This window comes from Balaenoptera musculus, chromosome 11, assembly GCF_009873245.2.
Source record: "Balaenoptera musculus isolate JJ_BM4_2016_0621 chromosome 11, mBalMus1.pri.v3, whole genome shotgun sequence".
Taxonomy (NCBI): domain Eukaryota; kingdom Metazoa; phylum Chordata; class Mammalia; order Artiodactyla; family Balaenopteridae; genus Balaenoptera; species Balaenoptera musculus.
Genome location: NC_045795.1, coordinates 63,203,725 through 63,228,130, shown reverse-complemented (window position 1 = coordinate 63,228,130; position 24,406 = coordinate 63,203,725). Strand labels below are relative to the sequence as shown.

The 24,406-nt window shown below is 47.9% G+C and overlaps 3 protein-coding genes across 9 annotated transcripts in view; 1 reads left to right on the top strand and 2 right to left on the bottom strand.

The window, feature by feature from the left end:
• SETD2 (SET domain containing 2, histone lysine methyltransferase) overlaps nucleotides 1-14,745 on the top strand; it is a 119,624-nt gene extending 104,879 nt beyond the window's left edge. For both annotated transcript variants that reach the window (XM_036867939.1, XM_036867938.1), the window contains exons 17-21: nucleotides 1,528-1,667; nucleotides 5,106-5,217; nucleotides 11,529-11,609; nucleotides 13,468-13,569; nucleotides 13,919-14,745. In XM_036867939.1, the coding sequence (XP_036723834.1) occupies nucleotides 1,528-1,667; nucleotides 5,106-5,217; nucleotides 11,529-11,609; nucleotides 13,468-13,569; nucleotides 13,919-14,080 (597 nt within the window). In that variant the 3' untranslated portion in view covers nucleotides 14,081-14,745. The remainder of the gene's footprint in view (nucleotides 1-1,527; nucleotides 1,668-5,105; nucleotides 5,218-11,528; nucleotides 11,610-13,467; nucleotides 13,570-13,918) is intronic.
• Nucleotides 14,746-17,623: 2,878 nt separating this feature from the next.
• On the bottom strand, nucleotides 17,624-21,493 carry LOC118903393 (death domain-containing membrane protein NRADD-like). 6 transcript variants are annotated; one of them, XM_036868427.1, is made up of 5 exons: nucleotides 20,595-21,493; nucleotides 19,827-19,979; nucleotides 18,618-18,801; nucleotides 18,356-18,498; nucleotides 17,624-18,253 (listed from the first exon to the last, which is right to left on the bottom strand). In XM_036868427.1, exons 1-5 carry the CDS (start codon nucleotides 20,728-20,730, stop codon nucleotides 17,934-17,936), a joined length of 936 nt encoding a protein of 311 aa, XP_036724322.1. In that variant the 5' UTR covers nucleotides 20,731-21,493; the 3' UTR covers nucleotides 17,624-17,933. The 6 variants fall into 6 exon arrangements, with proteins under 6 accessions (XP_036724322.1, XP_036724324.1, XP_036724323.1 ...); XM_036868429.1 differs by having other exon boundaries at nucleotides 19,823-21,493; XM_036868428.1 differs by having other exon boundaries at nucleotides 17,624-18,498; nucleotides 19,823-19,979.
• A 149-nt stretch (nucleotides 21,494-21,642) lies between these two features.
• Nucleotides 21,643-24,406, bottom strand: part of NBEAL2 (neurobeachin like 2) — a 30,790-nt gene continuing 28,026 nt past the window's right edge. The window contains 9 exon segments of the mRNA XM_036868424.1: nucleotides 21,643-22,122; nucleotides 22,207-22,342; nucleotides 22,674-22,822; nucleotides 22,899-23,057; nucleotides 23,156-23,272; nucleotides 23,530-23,624; nucleotides 23,759-23,931; nucleotides 24,081-24,190; nucleotides 24,277-24,366. Of these exon segments, the coding sequence (XP_036724319.1) occupies nucleotides 22,021-22,122; nucleotides 22,207-22,342; nucleotides 22,674-22,822; nucleotides 22,899-23,057; nucleotides 23,156-23,272; nucleotides 23,530-23,624; nucleotides 23,759-23,931; nucleotides 24,081-24,190; nucleotides 24,277-24,366 (1,131 nt within the window). The 3' untranslated portion in view covers nucleotides 21,643-22,020.

Sequence of the window (24,406 nt, the reverse complement as noted above, 5' to 3'; positions counted from 1 at the left end):
AAGACTACATGTGAAACACTTAGAAATAAGACAGTGTGTATGGCAGGTATTTGAGGGCTTGCTATGAATTGGGTCCTTCTAGGCATTTTGAAAACAAACGTAAGATTCCATTCCTGTGCTTAAAAGCTGACATTCCAGTAAGAGAGATGAGGATCACAATGAATAATACTAAAAGTAGTCAACGTTTAGTGTCATGAAATATGCAGATAGAATTTGAGGAGGGGAAAAAATTATTCCCAAATTGGAGAAGGATTGGTAATCTAGTAGATATTGAATAATTTGGAATATTCTAAGTGACACGAAAGCTTAGGGAAAAGAGATCACCTTATAGGCTAGATAGAGGACTACAGGAATGGAGGAAGTGGAACTTAAGTGGGGCCAACAAAAAGCAGCTCTGTGAAGTAAGGCTTGGGGGGTATTCCCAAAGCAGCCATGCTCGGAGACTTAGGTTTGCTTAAAAGTGGCCATGTTTTATCTGAGCCTGGGATCTCAGGTTCCTCTTTAACTGCTCAAGCAAGGGTAAAGTTGGAAATTTTTTTCTTTATTAACTGGCTTACATAGAATGAACAATTAAGGGTATATATCCTTATCGTGATTATATCATCAATTTACTAGAGCTGCTTTAACAAAATACCACAGACTACGTAGCTTAACTAACAAATTCATTTTTTCATAGTCTCGGAGCCTGCAGGTCTAAAATCAAGGTGTCAGCAGGTTTGCTGTCTCCTGAGGCTGCTCTGCTCCTGTTTTGCAGATGGCTGCTTTCTCACTGTGCCCTCACCTGGTCTTTTCTCTGCACGCATTCCCTGATGCCTCTTCCACTTCTTATAAGGACACCAGTCCTGTTGCGTTAGGGCCACACTCTCGTGACCTCATTTAACCTTAATTACCTATTTAAAGGTGCTGTCTTCAAATACAATCACATTGGGGGTTAGGGCTTCATATGAATTTGGGGGAAGCACAATTCAGTTTATAACAGTGATTATGAAGTTTTTATGTTTTTCAAAATGTGGCATTAAATTTTTAAAAGCTATTTATTTGAAAAAATGTTTTCAATTACACTAAAAAACAAAAAGCTGTTCACCCATTTCTATATTTTTTAAATATAAATATGAGGTTTCAAACATACAAAAAATATATAATGGATAAATGTTAACATTCTATCATATTTGCTTCTATCTAAAGCCCATTCAGCTAATTGGTATCTTGGAGTTGGTTATATGCCATTTAGCATTGGTTTTTTTTAAGGTTGAAAAATATTGTTCTAGATAATGAGCTGCTGAATATTTTAAAATATGGTGTATTGGATGGTGAACTCGGAGCCTGCTGTGAATTTTCTGATAGATCCCTAAAGCTCTTCGTATACACTGTCTCTGATCATTTCCCAGATTGTACCTTTACTTTTTATCTTTTTTTAAAAGAAGAGGTAGATGTGTGTTTTTACATACTGCTTAAGTAGACTATTTTTGTCCTTTTCAGCCAGATTAAAAGAAATGTCACTGATCAAGAACTTGTGTGTCTTTTTAGCCTGAAATGGTTGTGACAAATAATCTCCTGGATTTACCACCCCCATCTCCTCCCAAACCAAAAACCATTGTCTTACCTCCCAACTGGAAGACAGCCCGAGACCCAGAAGGGAAGATTTACTACTACCATGTGATCACAAGGTAAGAATTGCTGTCTGAGCACCCCCAAATCAGCTTTCAGTTGGTCAAAGAAGCTGCCACTGTAAGGGGAGTTTATGGTTATAGACTCTTTATTAGCTGTTAACTGTGCCTGAGGGCTGCTGGTTTTCCAGAATCCCATCATAAATGTTATGACATATGTTAGACTTTGGTCCTTTTTAGGTATGTTCTGGTGTTTTTAATCTGCAAGACTCTTGGAGAAAACTAAGGAATTTATTTTATTTTATTTATTTATTTGGTTGTGCCAGGTCTTAGTTGCAGCAGGCGGCCTCCTTAGTTGAGGCATGTGAACTCTTAGTTGCAGCATGTGGGATCTGGTTCCCTAACCAGGGATTGAACTGGGGCCCCCTGCGTTGGGAGCGCGGAGTCCCAACCACTGTGCCACCAGGGGAACTAAGGAATTTTTTTAGAAAATGGTAATGACTTCATCTAACATTGTAGATAATTAGGGGTCATGGGCAAACCTTTTCTGTAAAAGATCAGATAATAAATATTTTAGGCTTTGCTTGCCAAACATTCTTTGTCACAACTGTTCAGTTCTTCTATTGTTGTGTAAGCAGCCATAGACAATACATAAATGAATGGGTATGTCTCTGTTCCAATAAAACTTTATTTGGTTCGTGAGCCATAGTTTGATGACTCCTGCAATTTATATAAAAAACCTGATTTATCTTTTTCTTAGAATTAAAAAAATATATTTTAGGCAGATAGCTTTATGTGAATATATGTGTTTTCTGTGTGTGTATGTATGTATTCATTGGTATATAATGTGAATATATGTGTTTTCTGTGTGTGTATGTATGTATTCATTGGTATATAATGTGAGTTATTGGGGTGCATGTTTTGTCATCTGCTTTGTTTACCAATCTATTTATAGAACTTTCTGTATCAATTAATGAAAAATTACATTATTTTTAATACTTGCATATTTGTTGCAGGGCTCAGCAAACTATGTCCATGGGCTACTTGTTTTGGTAAATAAAGTTTTTTTGGAACACAGCCACACCCATTTATTTAGGAATTGTTGATGGCTACTTTCATACTCCAATGACAGTAGACTAGTTGTGACAGAGATCATTTGGTCCACAAGGTCAAGGGTATTTACTCTCTGATCCTTTATAGAAGAAGTTTGCCTAACCCCTGCTCTTCTGTATGGCTATACCAAATTTTGTTTAACCCACCCTGATTGATGGATTTTCACTATTTTATATATAACTCTAAACCTGGACATCCTTACAGACACTAATACTAATCTTACTGCCTTCTTCAGGCAGATTCTTAGAGGCAAAATATTTGATCAAAAGAGATACACATTTTAAGTTGGTAAGTATTGTCAGCTTACCATTAAAAAAAACAATCGTACCAATTTAGACTCCCACAAAAGGTACACAAAAGTGCCTTTTTCTTCATGTAGGTTCTTTAACTCATGTAAAATAGTAGATGAGAAATCTTATTTTTATTTTCAATTCTTTTATTTTTGAGATGGAACGTCTTCATTAGATTATTGGCTATTTGTATCTTTTGTGAATTGTTTGTTTGGGGCATCTACCCATTTTCTCTCAGCATTGTTAATCTCTTTATCAAGAATATTGCAAATGTTTTTGTTTGTAATGTCTTGTGACATGAAGAAGTTAAAAATTTCATGCAGTCAGATATTTTCCCTTTATGTATTCTCCTTAGAAAGGTCTTCATTACTCCCATAAAAATACCTTTATAAAACAAGCCCTTGGGACTTCCCTGGTGGCACAGTGGTTAAGAATCCCCCTGCCAGTGCAGGGGACATGGGTTTAATCCCTGGTCCGGGAAGATCCCCCATGCCGTGGAGCAACTAAGCCCGTGCGCCACAACTACTGAGCCTGCACTCTAGAGCCCGCACACCACAACTAATGAGCCCACACGCCACAACTACTGAGGCCTGCGAGCTCTAGGGCCCGCGTGCCGCAACTACTGAGCCCGCGTGCTGCAACTACTGAATCCTGCATGCCTAGAGCCTGTGCTCCACAACAAGAGAAGCCACTGCAATGAGAAGCCCGCTTGCCGCAACTAGAGAAAGCCCACGCGCAGCAATGAAGATCCAGTGCAGCCAAAAAAAAACAAAAAAACAAGCCTTTGTTATGCTGCTGACTGAAAGTGTTGTGACTTTAAAAACCAGTGTCTGCAAATTTTACCAGAACTTTGTTTTTTCAATACCAAAGCAAGCTTTTTAATGGACTATCACTTTTCAAAAAAAAAAAAAAAAAAAATGTATTTCTTATTTATGTGTGTAATTTTTCCATCTTTTTTTCTAGGTTTTCCTTAACTAGCACCTAAGAGCATTAATACCTCCTGCTCTGTTTAATTCCCATAATAAAACCCACAGCTGCTTGTGGTTCTTTGATTACAATAGAAATCTTGAGCCCATTTTATAATTAGTTCTATCGGTCAGAGATAAACCTATTTTCATAATCATCTGCAAAACTGATTTACATCAAATGCCTTTAATGTTGCTAACTAAAGATTGCTGTGGTAGGAAAGCACAAGACTGTAATGGCAGGATAGACCTGTCAGATACGTCGCTAGCTTCTTGGAGGCTTTTGACGTTTTAAGTGATTCCCCTTAGAGCATTTCCTGTGACAGCTGACTTCTGACTCCCGAATAGAATTTCCTTACTTCCACATGTTACTTCACAGATCTAGCTTAAAAAAAAACAAAAACAAAAACAAAACCACCTTTGCCTGCTAACTTTCAAAACAGCCATAAACATGCAATGAGGGAATTCCCTGGTCGGGAACTAATTTCCCCAAGAGCTACGCGGCGTGGCCAAAAAAAAAACATGCAAAGAGTTAACGTGATTGAGCTCTTTTTTTGTAGCCAGCTGAAAATATTTTTAGCAGAGGGCACAAGTTTTTAACCTGTACATCTTTTCCATGCTGTAAGTCATCAAGCCAGAGGAGCAAAACTACAAACAAGAAGACTCCTAAGGCAAGAAACAGTTTTCTCACATGATCAAGGATTGTGAGGAGGGTGTTGTGATTTATTTTATTTTGCTCCGGGTACATGCTAGGTACAGTCATGATTGATCACCTGCAGAGGGGTGGCATAGGCAGGCACCTACTCCATGTACTTTCCTTAGACTTTGCTGAATCCTGTTTTCAGGACATTAATAGTCAGGTGAGAGACAAAGATGTTTGGTTTTACTGTTGTCTTTGATACCCAGCAAATGTTGCCACAGCATTGGCTACAGAAATACAGCGGGCTATAAACAATGTATGTCTCTGGGATAGAATCATTGCTGCTGGGAAGAATGTCTCTGTCTTATGGAGCTGACTTGTTCTATGTTTCATTGCATGTTGTATATTATGTATACATGAGCAGAGATACCTATGCCAGAGTTCTGTGTTTTCTGGCCATGACAGCATGGCTGTTCTTACCTTCTTCTAGGCAGACTCAGTGGGATCCTCCTACTTGGGAAAGCCCAGGGGATGATGCCAGCCTTGAGCATGAAGCTGAGATGGACCTGGGAACCCCAACATATGATGAAAATCCCATGAAGGTGAGTGTGGCTTACAGATATGTTTCCTGATCATTTGGGATTCTTTGTCTTGTCATTTTGTAGAGTCAGTAGCCACGTTATCTTGGAATTCTATTTTTCTTATTGTTCTGGAGAATTACGCATATAAAAAAATGCTTGGAGGTGGTAGGACGTGCAAACAATACAGAAGTACGGTATATAGAACAAAAAATAAAAGCCCTTAATTTCTATTTAGTTGCTCCCCTTTCATCATACTTCCCTCTCCGGAGATAAATTCTGTTAACTTTTTAGTGCACAGGTTCTCAACCAAGAGCAGTTTTGCTCCTCAGGAGACTTTTGATAATATTTAGAGACATTTTTGGTTGTTACAGCTGTGGAGATGCTACTAGCTTCTAGTGTGTACGGAGGCCGGAGAAGCCACTAAACATCTTAGAGTGCACAGGATAATCCCCCACAACAAAGAACTGGCCCAAATGTCAGTAGTGCCAAAGTTGCAAAACCTTGCTTTGTTGTATGTTCTTCCAGACCTTTATGGAAAACACGCACAGGTGTTTTTCTTTCTTTTCATTTTAAACATACAAATATAATCATAGTATTCTTATTCCATTATAACTTCCTTTAATATATCTTAGCTCTTTCCCTGTAGATTACAGCATTCTTCTTAATGTTATGTTTCTTTTAAATGTGTTTTTTCTGTTTAACTGCAGTCTTTCTTAGTCTGCTTTAATGTCCTGCCATTTTGGGATTGGTGGGTCTGGAAAGAAGTTAAACTGGTTGCATTAAAACCTCACCAAAAAAGTATAACTGGGCCCCCCCTTTTTTTAAGATTTGAAACTGAGATATTTTACTCTGGAAATACTATTCTAGAGTAAAGCGAAATAGCTTATTCCTCATCTCTCCTTCTAACAAGAGAGTAATCAGGATTAGAGGTCATGTAAATCAGTGACTCTCAATGCTTGAATTAAAAATTTTTATCCTTTTCCACTTGGAACAGGACTCACTGTCTCCAAGGATGTGGTGTCTTGAATGAAATCAAAGACAATATATCTATGCTCTAAGATTTGAATAGTATTTAATTTTGAAAATAAGAGACACTTAACTAGTTAAGTCAGTGGAAAGAGGTGGAAGAGGGAAGGAAGGAATGGGAGAAGAAAGTGGAAACAAATCCATACCTCCTTTTATATTTTATTCACTTTGGGGGAAATGTTTTTCTTTCTTCAGCATTATATTTAGCATTCCTTTAGTCTGAAGAATTTCCTTTTTTTTTTTTTTTTATAAATTCTATCCACTTTTTAAAAAATTTATTTATTTGGCTGCGTCAGGTCTTAGTTGCGGCATGTGGGAATCTTCCGTTGAGGTGTGCGGGCTCTTTGTTGCAGTGCACGGGCTTCTCTCTAGTTATGGCACGTGGGCTCAGTGGTTGCAGTGTGCAGGTTTAGTTGCCCCGTGGCATGTGGGATCTTAGTTCCCTGACCAGGGATCGAACCTGTGTCTCCTTCATTGGAAGGCGGATTCTTAACCACTGGACCACCAGGGAAGTCCCAGTCTGAAGAATTTCCTTTAATATTTTGAGTATTTCAAGTCTAATTGTGATGAGCTCTCTCATTTTTGTTTGTCTGAAAAGGTCCTTATATACCTCTTTTTCTTAATATATTTTATTTTCAGACAGTTTTAGGTTCCCTTTAAATTTTTTTTTTTTTTTAATTTTATTTATTTATTTATGGCTGTGTTGGGTCTTCGTTTCTGTGTGAGGGCTTTCTCTAATTGCGGCAAGTGGGGGCCACTCTTCATCGTGGTGCGCGGGCCTCTCACTATCGCGGCCTCTCTTGTTGCGGAGCACAGGCTCCAGACGCGCAGGCTCAGTAATTGTGGCTCACGGGCCTATTTGCTCCGCGGCATGTGGGATCTTCCCAGACCAGGGCTCGAACCCTTGTCCCCTGCATTGGCAGGCAGATTCTCAACCACTGCGCCACCAGGGAAGCCCCTAGGTTCCCTTTAAATTTGAGCAGAAAGTACAGAGTTTCCATACACCCCCTGTCATCACACATGTGTAGCGTCCTCCACTATCAACAGCCTGCCAGAGTATGGTACATTTATTGCAATCAGTGAATCTACATTATTATCACTCAAAGTCTGTAGTTCGCATTAGTGTTCTTGGTATTGTACATTCTGTGGGTTTTGACAAATGTGTAATGGCATGTATCCACCATTATCGTCTACAGAATAGTTTCACTGCATTGAAAATCCTCTGTGCTCCCCCTATTCATCTCGTCCTCTCTCCCCGCCTCCCCCCATCCCCATCCCTATCCCTGACAACCTCTGATATTTTATACTGTCTCCAGTTTTGCCTTTTATAGAATGTCACATATTTGGACTTGTAGCCTTTTCAGATTTGCTTCATTCACCCAGCAATATACATTTAAGGTTCTTCCATGCCTTTTCATGGCTTGGTAGCTCATTTCTTTTTAGCATTGAATAATATCCGATTGTTAGATGTGCCACATTTTATTTATCCATTCACCAGTTGATGGACATTTGGGTTGTTTCCACTCTTTGGCTGTTATGAATAATGGTATATGAACAATTGTGTACAAATCTTTGGATATACATTTTCAGTTCTCTTGGGTAGATACCTAGGAGTGGAATTGCTGGATCAAAGTTAGACAGTCTATGTCTAACTTTTTAAGAAACTGTCAAACTGTTTTCTAAAGTTGCTATATCATTGTACATTTCTACCGGCAGTGTATGACGTTTCTGTGGGAGAGTTTTTATAGGGACAGGTACCTAAGGGAAAAAACCCCGTAACTGTCATGTTCTTCCAGTAAAAAAACTATCTGGATGTTCATTCACTCTCTTAGCTTCTTAGGCTTTTGTCTCTGGCTTGTCAGCTTTACCTTTTCTTGTATTTCTAATGAGAAAATATAAATGAAGTCATCTATTTTGTTATTAACCCTTTGATAGTTTATGAAGGAACAAATGAGTTTTGATATTCCAACCAACCTTGCCATGATGCACAAGTTGAAGGCTTGAGGTGTCAGTCTTTGGATTTCTTTCTAGACCATTGTCTCTATCATTAGGACCTAGTCTGACTTGGATAGCCAGGGACTTATTTGGATCTAACCTTCCTAACCAGTTTACTACTGTATTCACCTAGCTAGCATCTCAGACAGGAGAAGGATGCCTGTGGGTTATGTGTTTATTCCTTCTGCTCCAATTTTTTTTTTTTCGTCTTTAGGCCCTTCATTTAGATTTTAAAGCCCTTGGAGATGAAGACTGTAACATTGTAAATTCTCATTAATTCACAGGCCTTGTGTAAGGTATTACAGATAGAAAGAGAAATAAATCTGAGTACTAATCTTCATGAAGTTCAATCTAAGGAAATAACCACATCTATAAACCAAGAACACAACGGGATAATTGCTATAGTAGAAGTATGTACAGAATGCTATGGGAACACAGTGATTAATGGTCTAAGAAAATGCACTAGTGATATGTCACAGAAAACATGATTTTACCTATAGCTAAGGTGAGCAAGAAAGAGGATTCTGGGCAAATAAAGCCGTTTTTGCAAAGGTATAAAGTCAGTACAAGACAGAGCCTATATAGGGAACAATAAAAATAATTTGGTTATGGTGGGAATTTGGATACATATGGGGTAGGTAGTGAGCAAGACAAAAATATGGAAAAGTAGGTCAGATTTAAATTGTCTAAGATCTTGGTGTCCTACCAATGTGATTATTGTATGCTTAAAAGCTAGTGAATGCTTTTAAAGCAGCAAGACAGGCAATCAAATATGTGTCCCTTGGGCTTCCCTGGCGGCGCAGTGGTTGAGAATCTGCCTGCCAATGCAGGGGACACGGGTTCGAGCCCTGGTCTGGGAAGATCCCACATGCCACGGAGCAACTAAGCCCGTGAGCCACAATTACTGAGCCTGCGCGTCTGGAGCCTGTGCTCCACAACGAGAGGCCGCGATAATGAGAGGCCCGCGCACCGCGATGAAGAGTGGCCCCCACTTGCCGCAACTAGAGAAAGCCCTCGCACAGAAACCAAGACCCAACACAGCCATAAATAAAATAAATTAATTAAAAAAGTTGTTATCACAAGAAAAAATGTGTAATTATAAAAAAAAAAAAAAATATGTGTCCCTTGAGTGAAACAGGCCCATTTGAAAAGGTGAGATTGGTAGCATTGGAGATCAGATTGAAGGCTATTTTAATAGTTTAGGCAAAGTGAGGAACTAAGGATGGAGATGTTGAAGATGCATGCAAAGGCATCTGAGAGGCATCATTTGGGGCTAAGCAAACAAGTGGATATGGAAGAGGCAAGGCATGGCCTGCCAGTTTCTTGAAAGTGTCATAGAGATGATTTGTTCCTGTCCTCTCACTTCCTGCACGCCCTCTCCCATGCCTCATTTGACAAACTAAGGTGTGGTATATAGTTCCTGATCTAGAACCAAACTGAAATTATTTTGCTCTTTTTGTTACCAAAGGTGGCAGCAACTTCAAAACAGAATATACTGAGTTTTTATTATTTTCAAGGATCTTTCTTTCTTAACCTTTTAACTGGTGTGTACAGGTTCGTGTGTTGCAGAATTTAGGTTGAATCATGTGTAGTGTTTCTGATACCTCAACTTCTTCTGGACCAGGAAAGCTCCTAGAGAGAGCTCAGGGGATTGTGTGTTTTTAAAGCCCTACAACCTCACCACATCAGAGATTAAATTAGAAATGCACTGGAATTATTTAGCTTTCTGAACACATACTCCATTCAGAGCGAAGCAGAACATTCCTGTTTACACAGTGCCCTCACTGAGAGCCTGGCCTCTTCTATAGGAGCCAGAGCCTTGAGATCATTGTTATACCTTAAGGGGCTTTCTGTACTCATTGCTGCTGCTACTCATTTCTGAGATCCACAAGACAGCAGCTGAGGGTGTGTTGAAATTACCTTGGCTTATTCAGGCAATTCTTGATCCCTTGCTACATGAGGTCTTATTGTGAAGCACACCCACGCTCTACTGCTAGAAAAAATAACCACAAAATATCAAAGCAAAACATTTGAAAACAGAGTTATTTGCGTTTTGTTTCCTAAAACCAGAGGTAGAATCTGTATGTTCTTTCTACCCTGCCCTCCCTTTCCTGCTCCCACAGCCACAGAAAGAAAGTAGAAAAGTAGAAAATACGCAAAGCTTTTATAACAAGTCAGGGAAAGCTGATGTATAGAAGCCCAAAAGCCAGGGGAGTGCCACCTTTCTCTGGAGCCAGTCCGGAGCAGAGGGAGTTGAACAGTCCCTTCATCACCAGCACCTTCATACTGTTTCTGGAAAGAGAGGAATCAGAAGTGGGGGTAGGTTGAAATAATTTTGTGCTCTAAGCAGCTAGCAAAAAAATGAAGTACCTGTAATGCCAACTGCTTCTACATCCATCTGAAGTGAGTTGCATTCAAAGGGGAATGCTCATAATCTTTTCCATGGAAAAGTACATTTACTAGGAAGGGGCTTGATGACTGGTGGTGAGCAAAGGTATGGGGAGATGGCCTTGATGGCAGGTGCTCTGAATGCCAGGGCTGCTGGCCCCTCACCTCTCAGCAGTGCCTAATCAGGCGGGGGGCAGGGGGACTGGCAGCCGCCCCCTTGCAGTGCTGGAAGGGAGCATTCCTAGGTTTGTCATCATCTTAGCATCTTGGGACAGAGTATCTTCTGTCTTAGGATCTACTCATCTGTTCACTGACTTGCATGACCCTCATCTCCTGCCCCGCAACACCTTGATACCTCTTTAGTCTTTCCATTCCTGAACCAAGGATACCAACCTTTAAGGAGCCTCTCTTGCATGCTGAGACTGTCTCCTACAGTCTAGGGGACTTGGATGAGGAGCATGGTATTTGGACCATGGTTGTGTGGCTAAAGCATTTTGCCTTTGTCCAGGAGTCCTAGAATGTCAGAGACAGGAGAGGTGGAGCCCGTTGAGACTGGGCCTCTCTTGACAGTGTGGGATACTGCAGCTCAGAACAGGGACCTGAGTGGTCCAAATCACACAGCACATTTCTCTGCAGAGAAGGTGACCCTGAAACAAATGTTTAGCTACATCAAGGATGTAGCTTTCACTTAGGGTAGAGAATTAGAACTTGGTTTATAGGAGCGAGGCCAGTGCCAGATGACAAGATTTAAACATGAAGTGAGAGTGGTAACAGCAGCTAAGTTGACTCCAGGCCACGTCCCTTTAAGATTCTAATACCAAGAGTCAGGCATCCCAATTGCGGGAAAGAAGGGAGGTTCTGGAAGAGCAGGGCATCACTGACCTGACCTCTCATTCCCACACTGTGGTGTTTTCCATTTCTAGACCTCAAAAAAGCCTAAGACAGCAGAAGCAGACACCTCCAGTGAGCTGGCTAAGAAAAGCAAAGAAGTATTCAGAAAAGAGGTAAGGTTTGGTGGGATGTGGACACTAAGTTCTGAAGGCTTAAACTGAGACTCTTTCTTTCTCATCCTAAGTGTGCACAGCTGTTTGTAGTACTAGGTGGCCCTGCCTTTGGGTGTTCCCTTGCTTCTGTGATTGGACTGTGTAGTTGTTATGTGATGACATATTGGTATGGTCCTTTACAGTGGGATAATAAGCACTTTCATATCCATTATATCATTTTATCCCCACAACAGCGCGTGAGGTAGGCAAGACCGGAATTGTCATTCCTCTTATGCTGGTGGAGGAGCTCTTGAGGTTCAGAGAAGGCAAGCTCTGGACAGAAGACTTGAACTCGGGCCTCTGGCTCCAAGTCCATTTCTTTTTCTGTGATATCTCATTGGTGGCTGCCTAATCCTCAAGTGACTGGGAGAAAGCACCTCCTCTTTATGCTGCTGGAAGTGCAGTACAGCTCTCAAGACACTAACCTTTTCTGCCTCAGGGCATCCAGATTCTAAACTCCAGTCTTTGTTCACTGAAGGGGCTCATAGTCTGTCTCTTGGAGGAAGTAGACCTGTAAATAAGTAATGGCATTAAAAAAAAAAAAAAAGTAATGGCAGCTGTGTGAGGAATGTGCCACGATAGGGCTTGGAGGTCTCTGTTCAGGGTGTCAGGAAGGGCTCTTGAATCAGGGGTAGGAATTAGCCAGATAGATCAGGAGGGATGTAATTCAGGCAGTACAGTGTACAGAGGCAGAAGAAGGCGTCATCCCTTTCAGGGAATCTGTGGGCTGTAGCACCCGGTACATGAGGGGCGTTGGAAGATGAGGCTGCACAGTATTGTGCTGCTTTGTACTGTGAGTTGCAGGGAGTATTGCAGGATTTTAAGCTGGGAATAATGAAATCCCCTATTTTGTTTGGGGAAATGGATTGAAGGGAGAGAGTATGGAAGCAGGAGACCACAGAAAAATTTTGAGTAAAAGCCTTCTCTAGGGTTAAAACTTAAGTTTCTCACTGTCGCTTTGTGATTATTGGCATTTCAGCCCAGCCAACTAGCAGCTGTTTATTTAGTGCCTACCTTGTGATATAGCCTTGTTCTTTGAATGTCTGAAAACTCACTGACTTCCAGGGATGGGTAGACCCTGTTCCTGGTGCTCCCTGGTGAAGTGGCTATCACTGACCTCCTCACTCCCTTTTTCCCCTGGGGTCAACTTTGTGGCTTAGCGCCACAAATACTTGCAGAAATCCTGTGCCTGGATCTCTTTTGAGAGCCACTGGGTAGGACAGACACTACAGAGATAGCTCAGGAGGACATGGGAATTTGCGTATTGAAAAGGGTCTTACCCCAGATGTTCTCCAACCAGCTGTCCTATCATGTGTCCCTCTGCTTCACATTGATGTAGTATGAATCAAATGAAGTACAACACTTACAGAATCTAAGTAGCCTTCAGTAACAAAATGCCTGCATTTCCTGGAGTCACTGAGCCTCCCGGTAGCACAGAAAGGCCCTCTCTGCCCTGCCTCCAGGGGCCAGAGAATTTAGCTACAGTCTCTTTAGGCCAAGAACATGAGATTTGTTAGCTGAAATCTGGGGCTGCCGTGAGATTCAGCGTGGAGTCCTGCTGCTCTGTCCCTCCATCTGCAAGTGAGGCTTGCTAAGTCCATCCAAGGGAGCCCTTTCCCTCTTGAGGCTGACCCAGGATTCTTTTCTCTTATATCCCACTGGCATACTAGCATTCTTCGGTCCACACCAGCTAGCATGAGTGAGGGAAAGGGAAGGATTGGCTGGCTCTGCTTACTGCCTATTCTAAGTATTTCCTCAGTACAACTTTCTTGCCTTCTCTGGACTATTGAGCAGTGTGCTCTTCTCCCCGTACCTGCAGATGTCCCAGTTCATCGTCCAGTGCCTGAACCCTTACCGGAAACCTGACTGCAAAGTGGGGAGAATTACCACAACTGAAGATTTCAAACACCTAGCTCGCAAGGTATTCCCCCCTGCTTGTGGTCTGACAACGTTCTGGGCAAACTATGCCTTCTAAGAAGGCCCCTTTCATCATAAAAAGTGGGTTTTCCTTGACATATGCCCAGGCTGGAGACCCAGGAACAGAGGGGGAAGGTTTGGGAAGAGAGGGTACCCTACTTGATGGTAGCGGTTCTCTGAGAGCTGAGCTTCCCCTTTCTGGTGATCCCAGCACCAGCCTGCCCCAACCTCCCCCTCCAGTTCACCTCCCAGTCTTTGTGAGAAGGGGCCCGAGGCAGCAGACTGGCCTTCCCCTCTCGAATCATTTCCACTCTGATTGGTGGCTGTGATCTCTCTTCCTGTGTCCTGGACAGCTGACTCACGGCGTTATGAATAAGGAGCTGAAGTACTGTAAGAACCCCGAGGACCTGGAGTGCAATGAGAATGTGAAACACAAAACCAAGGAGTACATTAAGAAGTACATGCAGAAGTTTGGGGCTGTTTACAAACCCAAAGAGGACACTGAATTAGAGTGACCTTCAGGGCCAGGGTGGGAGGACGGGCAAGCTGGTAGGAGAGACTCTGGGGAGAAGAAATCCCGTGGGCCCTCTCTCCCCACCCCACTGTCAGGGCTGTGCTACTGATGACACATCACCCTGGGGAATTCAAACCTGCAGATTTCAACTGAAAGCCACAAAAATGAGCTCCATCTGCAACAAGCGGTCCCTGGTTGTGAGCTGTTGGTAGAGGCCATCTGAGGCAAGGGTTTAGGCCCTTGAGACTTCCCTTCTGAGACCCTGGCCAGGCCTGACCCCACTCTCAAGCCTGGGTCTCCTCCTTGGCGGTGCTGTCAGCGCACAGACTCATGCGCATCCCCACCCACGACCCCTTACCCTGACGATCTGTATTATATTTTAATGTATATGTGAATATATTGAAAATAATTTGTTTTTTCCTGGTTTTTGGTTTTTGTTTTGCTTTTAAGCCTCTACGTGCTAGGATCACAGAAGACTTTGTAAGGATGGTTTAAGTTCTCCTGCAAGGTTTAATTTGTTATCATGTAAATATTCCAGAGCAGGCTGCCTTGTGGTTTCGGCCAGCCTTGTGCTATGTTGATAAGATTGATTTACTGCTTAAAATCACTTTACTTTATCCAATTTTTACTGAACTTTTTATGTAAAAAATAAAATCAATTAAAGAACTTGGCACGTGTGTTCCCTAAAAGCTAGTCAAGCATGTTTGTATATAGTGTTGGCACAGAGAGAGAAAAGAGGTGGTGGCCATAGGTGTGTGAAGTCCAAAATTAATCCTTGAGATTGGAGTTTATCCCAGGTCTTCCCCACAGGTCCCACTGTGACTGAGGTAGGCATCTTACACGTGCATTCCTGAGCAAAGGAAGTGGACCTGCGACCTCTCTGGCGCTGGGCTTCTTTACTTTGGTTAATAAACCAGTCAAGAGAAAGGCACTTGTCTTTCCCTTTGTACCTTTTGGCTGGTGAAAGGGAATGAACCTCTTCCCTCCAGAGACTTGAGTTCCCAGAGCCCACAGGAATGCTCATTTGATGTTTGGGTTCCCTGACTCCCCACCATGCCTCCTGACACTGGGCTTGGATCCTAGAGGGAGTACCCCGATAAAGGGGTACAGTGCTCAGGTAGTGAGAGCGGACATCTTCTGGAGGACACAGCTCAGTGGAGACACACCCCATCCTTGATGGACCAGTTGTCTGGGCAGTGAGAAGGGCCAAAGGTTTCAGGCCAGCCTGGGGCCCAGCCCATCTTTGCAGACTGGTACCATCTCTTCCTCACCGGGGTGATTTTGCTCATTGCAGCAATGCCCTTGGGGAAGAGGCTGTGGCCTGCCAGATATTGGGTGGGGTGGGCAGCAGTTGGAACAGTCACTGCCTGCTGGGCACTTAGAGCTCAGGTTGTGCTCCTTTGATCCTCACAACCTGGAGGCACAGGAATTGGCACTGTTCGGATGAGGAGACTAAGGTTCAGAGAGGCTCAGTAACTCATCTCATATCCTTGTATTAAAGAAATTGTGAAAAGAGGAGAAAAACACCTATTTTAAAGACATATCATTAGACATGCTATTTAACAATGTAGCCAAAGTATTTTCCCATGGTACTGCAGCCTTAAACTGTTTAACTCAAGCACATTATTATATCAAATGGAGGGACCTTAATTTAAGCCCCTTAACATTTTATTTTATTTATTTATTTTTAAACATTTGAAATGTTGATAGCACATTTTTATTTTTATTTTTAGGCTGTGTTGGGTCTTTGTTGCTGTGCGCGGGCTTTCTCTAGTGGGGAGCAGGGACTACTCTTTGTTACAGTGCGCGGGCTTCTCACTGCGGTGGCTTCTCTTGTTGCGGAGCACGGGCTCTAGGCGTGCAAGCTCAGTAGTTGTGGCTCGCAGGCTCTAGAGCACAGGCTCAGTAGTTGTGGTGCACGGGCTTAGTTGCTCTGCGGCATGTGGGATCTTCCCGGACCAGGGCTTGAGGCTTGAACTTGTGTCCCCTGCATTGGCAGGTGTATTCTTAACCCCTGCACCACCAGGGAAGTCCTCCCCTTAACATTGTAAAGAAAATGTTTCAACTAATGTGCTTGAGCACATTAAAAGAAAGTGTTTCTCTTTTGGGTAGGTCTCCCATGCAGAGGTGCAGCCATATGTACTGCTGCTGGCAACCAAGTCAAACTCATGGTTTTACCTGAGGGTCCAGGTTTCAGATTTTCCAAGGAAATCTAGGCAGCCTTTCATTAAAGGGTGGTGACCAGAGAGCTGTCAAGTTTCAGAAAGGACCTCTTTGCAGAGGAATTCTCAGTTATTTTACCTCCTCTGGAGTTTGCGAGGGGAAGATCTTGAAACACACACCCCTTGAAACCTTTAGGCTCAAATCCCCTCGGTGGTGAAGAGAGTTACTGGCTAATCCAGGACCTGTTCATTCCTCTCAATGCAGGATTTCACCCTCATTGCCGATCTAATCCTTGATAGCCCTCTGGGCCAACTCCCTGCCAAACTAGGTGTGATGTCTCCAGTGCTTTGGCCTGTTTATAGCTGACCAAACACCAAGCCTTTCCTGCTTTCATCTCCGGATGATGGTGGCTCCAAACCTGCCCTGATTTTACGCATAAGATTTACAGGGTTAAGCAGCCCTGGTAAACTCTGAGGCATAGGAATAGCAGCAGTCTGATGAGTTTGGTACTCACACAACAGCCAATGCAGGTCACATCTCAGCTAGGGGACAGGCTGTAACCCGGGCCCCTGGATCATGACTGGACCCAAGTCTCCTGAGTTTAGGTGACTGTGCTTCTTAAGCGCCCTGATCCTGATTGATGGATACCAGGATGGCAGCCATTGTTTCTTCCTAGGCAGGGCCTGTCTGCTGTAGCAACCGCCTCCAAAGGCACAGTAACTGACCTGTCTGCTCCTCCATTCAGGGTGGGCATATGTGAGGGGTGCAGGTGGTCTGGCTGCAGCTGCCCTGTCCTCAACAGCCCCTCAGGTAGGTGGGATGACCTGCCTGTCCTTGGCTTGTGTGGAAGCATGTTTGGACCTCCCTCTTCCGAGTCTGGAGTATGGGTCTTGAAAGAACACTTTCTTCCTTTTCCTCACCTAGAGATGACCTGAGGCCCTTGGTAACTAGCTTCCCAGGACCAGTTCAGAGGCAGTTCACTTTGCCTCTGAACTGCCTCTTGCTTTCTGCCTAGGGGTGGGGCAGGCTTCTAGCCCTTGAGGCTAGTCACAGCACAAGTCAGGAAAATGGTCTCAAACCCAAAGCCTGAGAGTCTTGGTGGGAGGCTTCTGAATGTGCCAGTCTATTTATTGTTCTCCAGCTAAGGAAGCTGAAGTTCAAAAAGGTAAAATGCTTCCTAACACAGTTCAGCCAGTGAATGGCAGATGCAGGATGTGAACTACATACACTCTGCCCCCAGAGCTCACAAATCTGCGGGCGCACACTGCCTGCCAACTCAGGGGCTCCTCCCACCTTCTAGGGATCCCATCCTTTTTCTGGGCCTCTGCCACATAGCTACCCAACTGTCTCACAGGCCCACGGAACCAGACAGAGCCAGGACAATAGTCCAAAGTTGCCTTTAATATGGGATACAAAAGTAGAAAAAACAGTTGAGGCTAAGTAAGGGGAGGTGGAGTGGGGATCAGGAGGGCAGGACTGCTCCTCACTATCAACCCCTCCCCGCGATATCCTGGTCCCTGTCCTGGAGGAGTGTAGGGTGAGGGGAGGTGAGTGGTGCCTGGATCTTCCCTGTCCCCCAGAACAGCAGGCCAAGGTCACCAATGCCAGGAAGCCCGTGAAAGGGAAGGTGTATGAGCTGGGGGTGGTGGGAGCACCAGAGCAGGTTCCCTGAGAGGCTAGGCTGTGGAGCGTCACACCACGGAGCAGTCCCCAGCCAGTGGGCCCAGGGCCCGGACCACATCTTCACGGCCCAGGACAGCCAGCGCATCTGCTAGCACCCTGAGGGTGGCACCGCTGCCTTCTTGGACAGCCCAGTACCTCAGCAGGGTGTAGGCTGGCACCTGGCTCTGAGCCATGGTCTCCACTGCCTCAGCCTGGTAGCCCAGGTGGCCCGCCAGGCCCCGCCAGCCTTTGTCAGGTTCACCCGACGCCTCCAGGAGCTGTTCCACTTCCTCCTGCTGCTGCCGAGGGAGATGGAGGTAAAGCCGGCAGCCAAGTTCAGGATGTGGCCCTGGGATGGGAGACATGAGGGACACGTGAGGGTTAGGCAGGCTTTGCGGTGGGGCAGAGCTAGGTAGGTCTGAAGGACTACAGTTTGGGGAAAGGGGCTCACCCTGGCTGGGGACACAGGGCTCCAGGCTGCTAGGAGAGTCCTGGAAGACACTGCTATCCCCATGCATCTGGTCCCTGTTGAAGGCCCCCAGCTCTGCAGTCCGAGCTTTGGCCAGCTGCTGTCTTTGTTTACGTGAGCACCAGCTGTGGGGAGCAGGGGGAAACTGCCAGCCTGCTCCAGCCTTCACTGAGACAGAGAGGGAGCTGGTTGGGAGCCCAGATGGGGAGGGAGGTTACCAGAGGGCAATGCCCAGACCACCTACCACTTGAAGGCTACGTAGGCAAGCAGACCGAGGACCACGGAGGCCAGGAGGGCACAGTAAACAGGAATATTGCTGCCCGAGGCCCCTGGAGGCTCAGGGAGGAATGGGGAGGAGGTACCGGGGGCCAGGGCTCCCCCTGCCCCCACCCCTTCCCTGTCCCTGTCCTGCTCCCTCCGGGTCTTATCTGTGGAGGAAAGGACAGACAAGGTCAGAGGCAAGGAGGCAGCAGACGTAGACTTTGCTGCTAGAAAGACTGGAAATCATAGTCCCTACTGTGTAGAGTCAAAAGTTCATACCGTGGCGTCAAAAGCTGACTGGTTCATTCCCCACCCTCATCTCCCACAGCCTCCCCTTGGCTCGCCACGCTTGGACACCTAGCCCTTCCCGGATGTACCTTCTCCGGGCTTCCAGACGTCTGCTCTTGCTGGTCTACCTTTGCCATCTGACAAACTGGCAGGAAATCTCCTACTCTGGGAAGTCTTTCCTGATCTCTCCCAGTCTCCCTTTTCTGGCTCCTGGTGCATCTCCTCTGCCTTACTATGGCACTAAACTGTGTGTCCTGTCTCCCCCACCAACTCTGGACTGTGAGAGCACACTGATTCATTTTGGTCCCTGTGGGAGCCTCTGTGCACAGGAGACCTTGTAGATTTTTGCAAAATAAAACTGACCCGGAAGGCAAGTAAATGCTGCTGCTAACTTCTGCCTGCAGGCCAGTTGTCCCCACAATCCAGTGCAGGCAGGGCACAAGAAACAGGGACTCCAGAGCCTGTGACTGGACTTGTGTGTGGCCTGCAAGGCCAGGGGCCCATGGATACCTCTCATCCTACCCTCTCAGTGCCCAAAATCTGGATCAAGAAGTACTTACGGGCTTCCCTGGTGGCGCAGTGGTTGGGAATCTGCCTGCCAATGCAGGGGACACGGGTTCGAGCCCTGGTCTGGGAGGATCCCGCGTGCCGCGGAGCGGCTAGGCCCGTGAGCCACAATTGCTGAGCCTGCGCGTCTGGAGCCTGAGCTCCACAACAGGAGAGGCCGCGATAGTGAGGGGCCCGCGCACCACGATGGAGAGTGGTCCCCGCTTGCCGCAACTGGAGGGGGCCCTCGCACAGAGGCGAGGACCCAACACAGCCATAAATAAAATAAATAAATAAATAATTTAAAAAAAAAAGATAAAGATATTTAAAAAAAAAAAAAAGAGAAGTACTTACTCACATGGACCATGCCTTCCCTGTGGCTGGAGTTGTGAAGCATGGTTCTGCCAGCTAGCAGTGCTCCCAGTGGCTGCATCTCTTAGAGAAGGGGTTGGAATGTCATGGGCAGCACTCAGAAAAAGGAGCTGGGAGACTTCTCTGAGTCCAGAAGGGGCTGTGTATAGGGACATGGGGGAAATTCCTCAAGCCTGAAGTCAGGAGTCCCTTGGGGTAGTCTGTCCCCCTTTCCTGGCTCACTTCATCCTGATTCATTCCAGGGCTGGGTACCTCCCCCCCCCAGTCTCCCCAGTCACCAATCTGGACCAGTTTCCTCCAGGTCAAATGGGGTGGAAGTGATATTGCTGGCTCCAGCTGGCCAAAGCTGGAGGAGACCATATTGCAGCTCTGGATGGAAAAGGGCACACTGGAAACCACCCTGTCTCAAAGACCATGGCAAACCCCTGGTCTGAGTCCAGGGATGGCACAGGGAGACTCCTATCCCCATCTAAGCCAGAGCCAGGTGGAGACTTGCTGATAGGAGGCTTTCCAGAGTTCTCAGCAAGAGCATAGTCCCTGGAGTGACTAAGCTCCCACTCCTGCCTCTAGGGTCAGTGTCCAGCCCTCACCTCCTGCTCAGGGGCTGGACAGGAGGGTTCCTTGGTGGGTTCAGCAAGGGCAGAGGGCATGTGGGCCCAGAGGCCCCCCTGGTCCTTTCTCATCTGGGAATTTGGAAAGGACCTGGAGGCCAGAAACCTGAAGAACACTCAATCCAGGACCCATCTGTACTTACAAGGCTGATGCTGCTGGGACCTACCTCCTGAGGCCTGGGGAAGAGACCCTGGTCTGGGCAGAGGAGGGGATTTTGCCTGGAAAAGGGATAGAGATGAGACCTGGGGGAAGGTCCTCCAATTCCCCCACATCCACATCCAACCTGGTCCAACCCAGGCACTCCAAACTCACTTCCCTCCACAAGGCCAGAGGCCCATGTGTATGGCAAAGCACACAGTCGGCAAGTGGGTCTGGCACGGAGGCTGTGGTGACCCTTGCCACCTGAAAGATGTATATGTACATTTGTGTCACTTACCACATAAGGGGCCCTTTCTGGATCCGGGTTGGCATGTGAGCTTGTGACTAACGCTCGCGGAGACAGCCAGGCCTTGTGTCCGACCCACCCCGAGCTGTGGGATTGGAGCCTCTACCAACTCCCACACGCACCCATCTCAAGGCCCACAGAATATGCACACACGCACACACAGCAACACCCTACACGCCCACACTACCCCGACTTCCCACAGGCAATCCAACCCAGAAGCTGGCACCACAACCGCACAAGATTTCGGGTCTGGAAGTTGGGGGCAGAGAGGCAGCCTCGGCTCCCTCCGTCCAGAAAGACCCGAAGCTCTGTCCCCAATCCGCTCCTGACCTGTGGGGGCCGACCCTCCGCGGGTCCCAGGATCTGCTCAGCCGGGCGGGACGGGGCCTCCAGGCCTTGGGCCGGCCGGGAAGACAGAGTGGAGTCCCTGGGGATACTAGGTTCTTACCCGCCCGACACTAAAGCTCGGACAGGAGGAGGACTGGACACCGAGGGGGTGGGGCCGCCCACGGTCTTGCCCCGCCCGGCCCAGGGACGCACACATGCGTGGAGGTGAGCCCGAAGGGGGACTGAGCGTGCAGCTGCCGGAGAAACTGCGGCCGGGGCCCCTAGGGACAGGGGCGGTGTGGTTGGGGAGAGGACGGGTCGCCGCAGGTGCTCATGGACCAGGGGGACACTAGCCCGGGACTGTGGCCAGGGAGGGTTGAGACGCCGCGCGTGCACACATGCTTGGAGGCGGAACAGCTACAAAACTAGTCCAGGTTTATTGCTGAGATGCGAGCGGGGGGCCGCCCTTAGGATTAAGGCCACGGCCCGGCCCCTGTGCTCTGCCGGGACGGGGGCTTGGGAACCTGGGCTCCCCACCCCAGACTGTGCAAAAAGTGCTGTGCGGCTGCCGAGGCCAGCGCTGGGACTCCGGGCGGCCCCTCTGCCGGCGAGGGGCGGGACTTCCTGGGATGACATCGTCCACCAATCCCTGAGCTGGGCAGAGGTGGGGCCCCGCCCACCCCCTGCCAGAGTGTGGGCTGGATGTCGCCCTGTCCTTGGACTCCTGGGCGGGGCTCTCCCGGGGCGAAGCCCGCTGGGGGCGGAGCTGCGCGGCGGGGCGGGGCAGGGCAGGCTGTCAGCGCGCCTCTCCAGGGTTGTACTCTGTCTCCCCAGAGGACACCTGGGAGATGCGCCGGGAAGACCGCCACAGCTTCCGCGCAAACTGGCTGCTGCGCACCTGGTAGGAGCAGGAGCAGGCTGGGGTCAGCCAGGACCGTCGCTTCCCCACCCCGTTCGAGGCCCTCCCTGCCCTCATCCTCACCTCAGAGGGCTGCCCTGCGCCCACCACGATAAGCTTGCCGTCTTCCAGGCCCACGAGCACGTGGCTGCGCTCCTTGGTCACAGCCACGCTGCGGATGGGCACCTTCATGGGCAGAGGAGGCGCGGCCGGCAGCAGTCTGGAGGGAGGGGATATATACGAACTCGCAACTACAAGGAAGCTTTGATCCAGCAGATAGGTGTCTCTCCATTCTCCCATCTACCTCCCAGTCCTTTGAAGGATGACTCGATTAAAATCCTGACACAGAAAGGGACCTCCCACAAGTGTGTGGTTAAGGGAGGCCCAGGGCAAGATCTCCCCACTGGGGGATGGGAGGACAGGTGACAGGCCTTGAAGAATGTGTCCACAGACATGTAAAGGGGATGTGGGTCCACGGGGGCACCTCCTAGTGTCCTCTGCCAATGACCACCACCCTGAGGGATCACAAACCCATAAACAGTGGGGCTCACTTGTTCAAATGGAGGATGTGCAGGGCACACTGGGCTGTGCCCAGCAGAACAAAGTCCTCCGTCACCGCGAGGGCTGTGGGCTGCTCAACCAAGGGCAGTGAAGCCCGCAACCTCCCATTCACCGAGTACAGGTGCAAGGAGTAGGTGACCTGGAGGAAGCAGGAGGTGTCAGCAAGGACAGAATCCCAACCACCCCTATCTTGGCTGGGCACCCCTTTCCCGTACCTGGGCCCCCAGACGCTCCCGCGCTGAGCTCTGCACCAGGATCTGGCCCTCAGACCCCAGTGCCAGGTGGGACACAGGTCCAGGCAACGTGGCTCCTGGGGGTCTTAGTGCGGCCACAAACTGGCCACGGCGTACAGTGTGGATGATCACAGTTCCATCCTGCAGGAAGGCAGCTTAGGGTGCTAGGCAGGGGTGTGTGAGCTCCAGGGGCAGTGCCCAGCAAACAGCCTCCCCTGGACACAGGCATACACACACACCTCGGATCCAGACACCGCCATGTCAAGTTCAGTGCTGATGGCCACACAGCTCACTGCAGCCTCATGCCCGTATAGGACCTGCACAGGCTTTGATGCCAGCCCCACCGAGAGACCACCCTGTGGGGAACAACAGAGCTGGCTCAGGACTGGGGCCTCCCACTACCTTGGCCCCTGAGTGAGTGAGAAGGCTAAAGCTCAGAAAAGTGAAGGTCTTGTCCAAAGCCAGAGAGCTGGAGGGCTGTGGAGCCCCAGACTTGCTCATGGTAGCAGAGGGAAGGAGAAGAGAGCAGAGCAGGACTGGAGAGGCCCACTGAGGGGCAGATGGACTGCAGATCTGGACTATGGGGGCCCCGGAGGGCTGCCACCCAGCATACCTGCTGCAGGAGCCGCCACACCATGCATGTGGTGTCCCGGGAGCCTGAGATGAGGTAGATGCCACAGGTGTCCAGTGCAAGGCAGGTTACTACATCTGAATGGAGAGGGAAGGGAAGGGGAGGGGAGGGGAGGAGAGGGTACCAGCAAAACAGAGTGGTTACCCCCTCCCTGGCCAGCCTTGGAACCCTACTCCCACCTGCACACCCCTAGCTCCAAGACTGCACATACCGAGGTGGCAGCTGAGCTGGTTCAACAGCTTGCCCCGGGGTAGTGCAGTCACTCGCAGGCTGCCATCCCAATGGCCACCACTGAACACCAGCTTTCCATCTGGGGCTGCTGCCAGGGCTTGCCCACTCACGCCACCGCCTGGCACCCAAGGGCCACTCAGCAATCGCTGCATCCTGACCCAGTGAGGAGGACCACAGGTGAGGCCAGGCCCTCAGAAATCTTGGCCAGAGCCTGCAGCTGGCCCGCATTCTGTTTGGGTGGGGAGGTGACTTGGGGTGCAGGGTATTTAAAGCCCACCCCTGCCCACAGCCCTCTGTCTTACTTGGGGTTGCCCACAGTGGGGTCTTTGCTGAAGCTGAAGTAATTGCTTATGTTACGGTCATAGGGCAACCAGCTGTGGGTGCCCAGCAGCCCACTGGCACTCACGGTCACCTGCAGGCAAGAGGGGACAGAGGTGGGTTTGGGGCAGAGTCAGAAAGGGGTTGGAGCTGAGGTGGGGCCCGGCCCAGTGCACTTACCAGCAGGTCTGCAGAGCCCTGGGTGATGAAGGAGTGGGGCTGCCGGTGGGGAACCAGGGCCAGCACTAGGGGCACGCCATCACTGATGACCTGCAGGGGGCGAAGCAAGGCTAGCTGTGCCTAAGCAGCC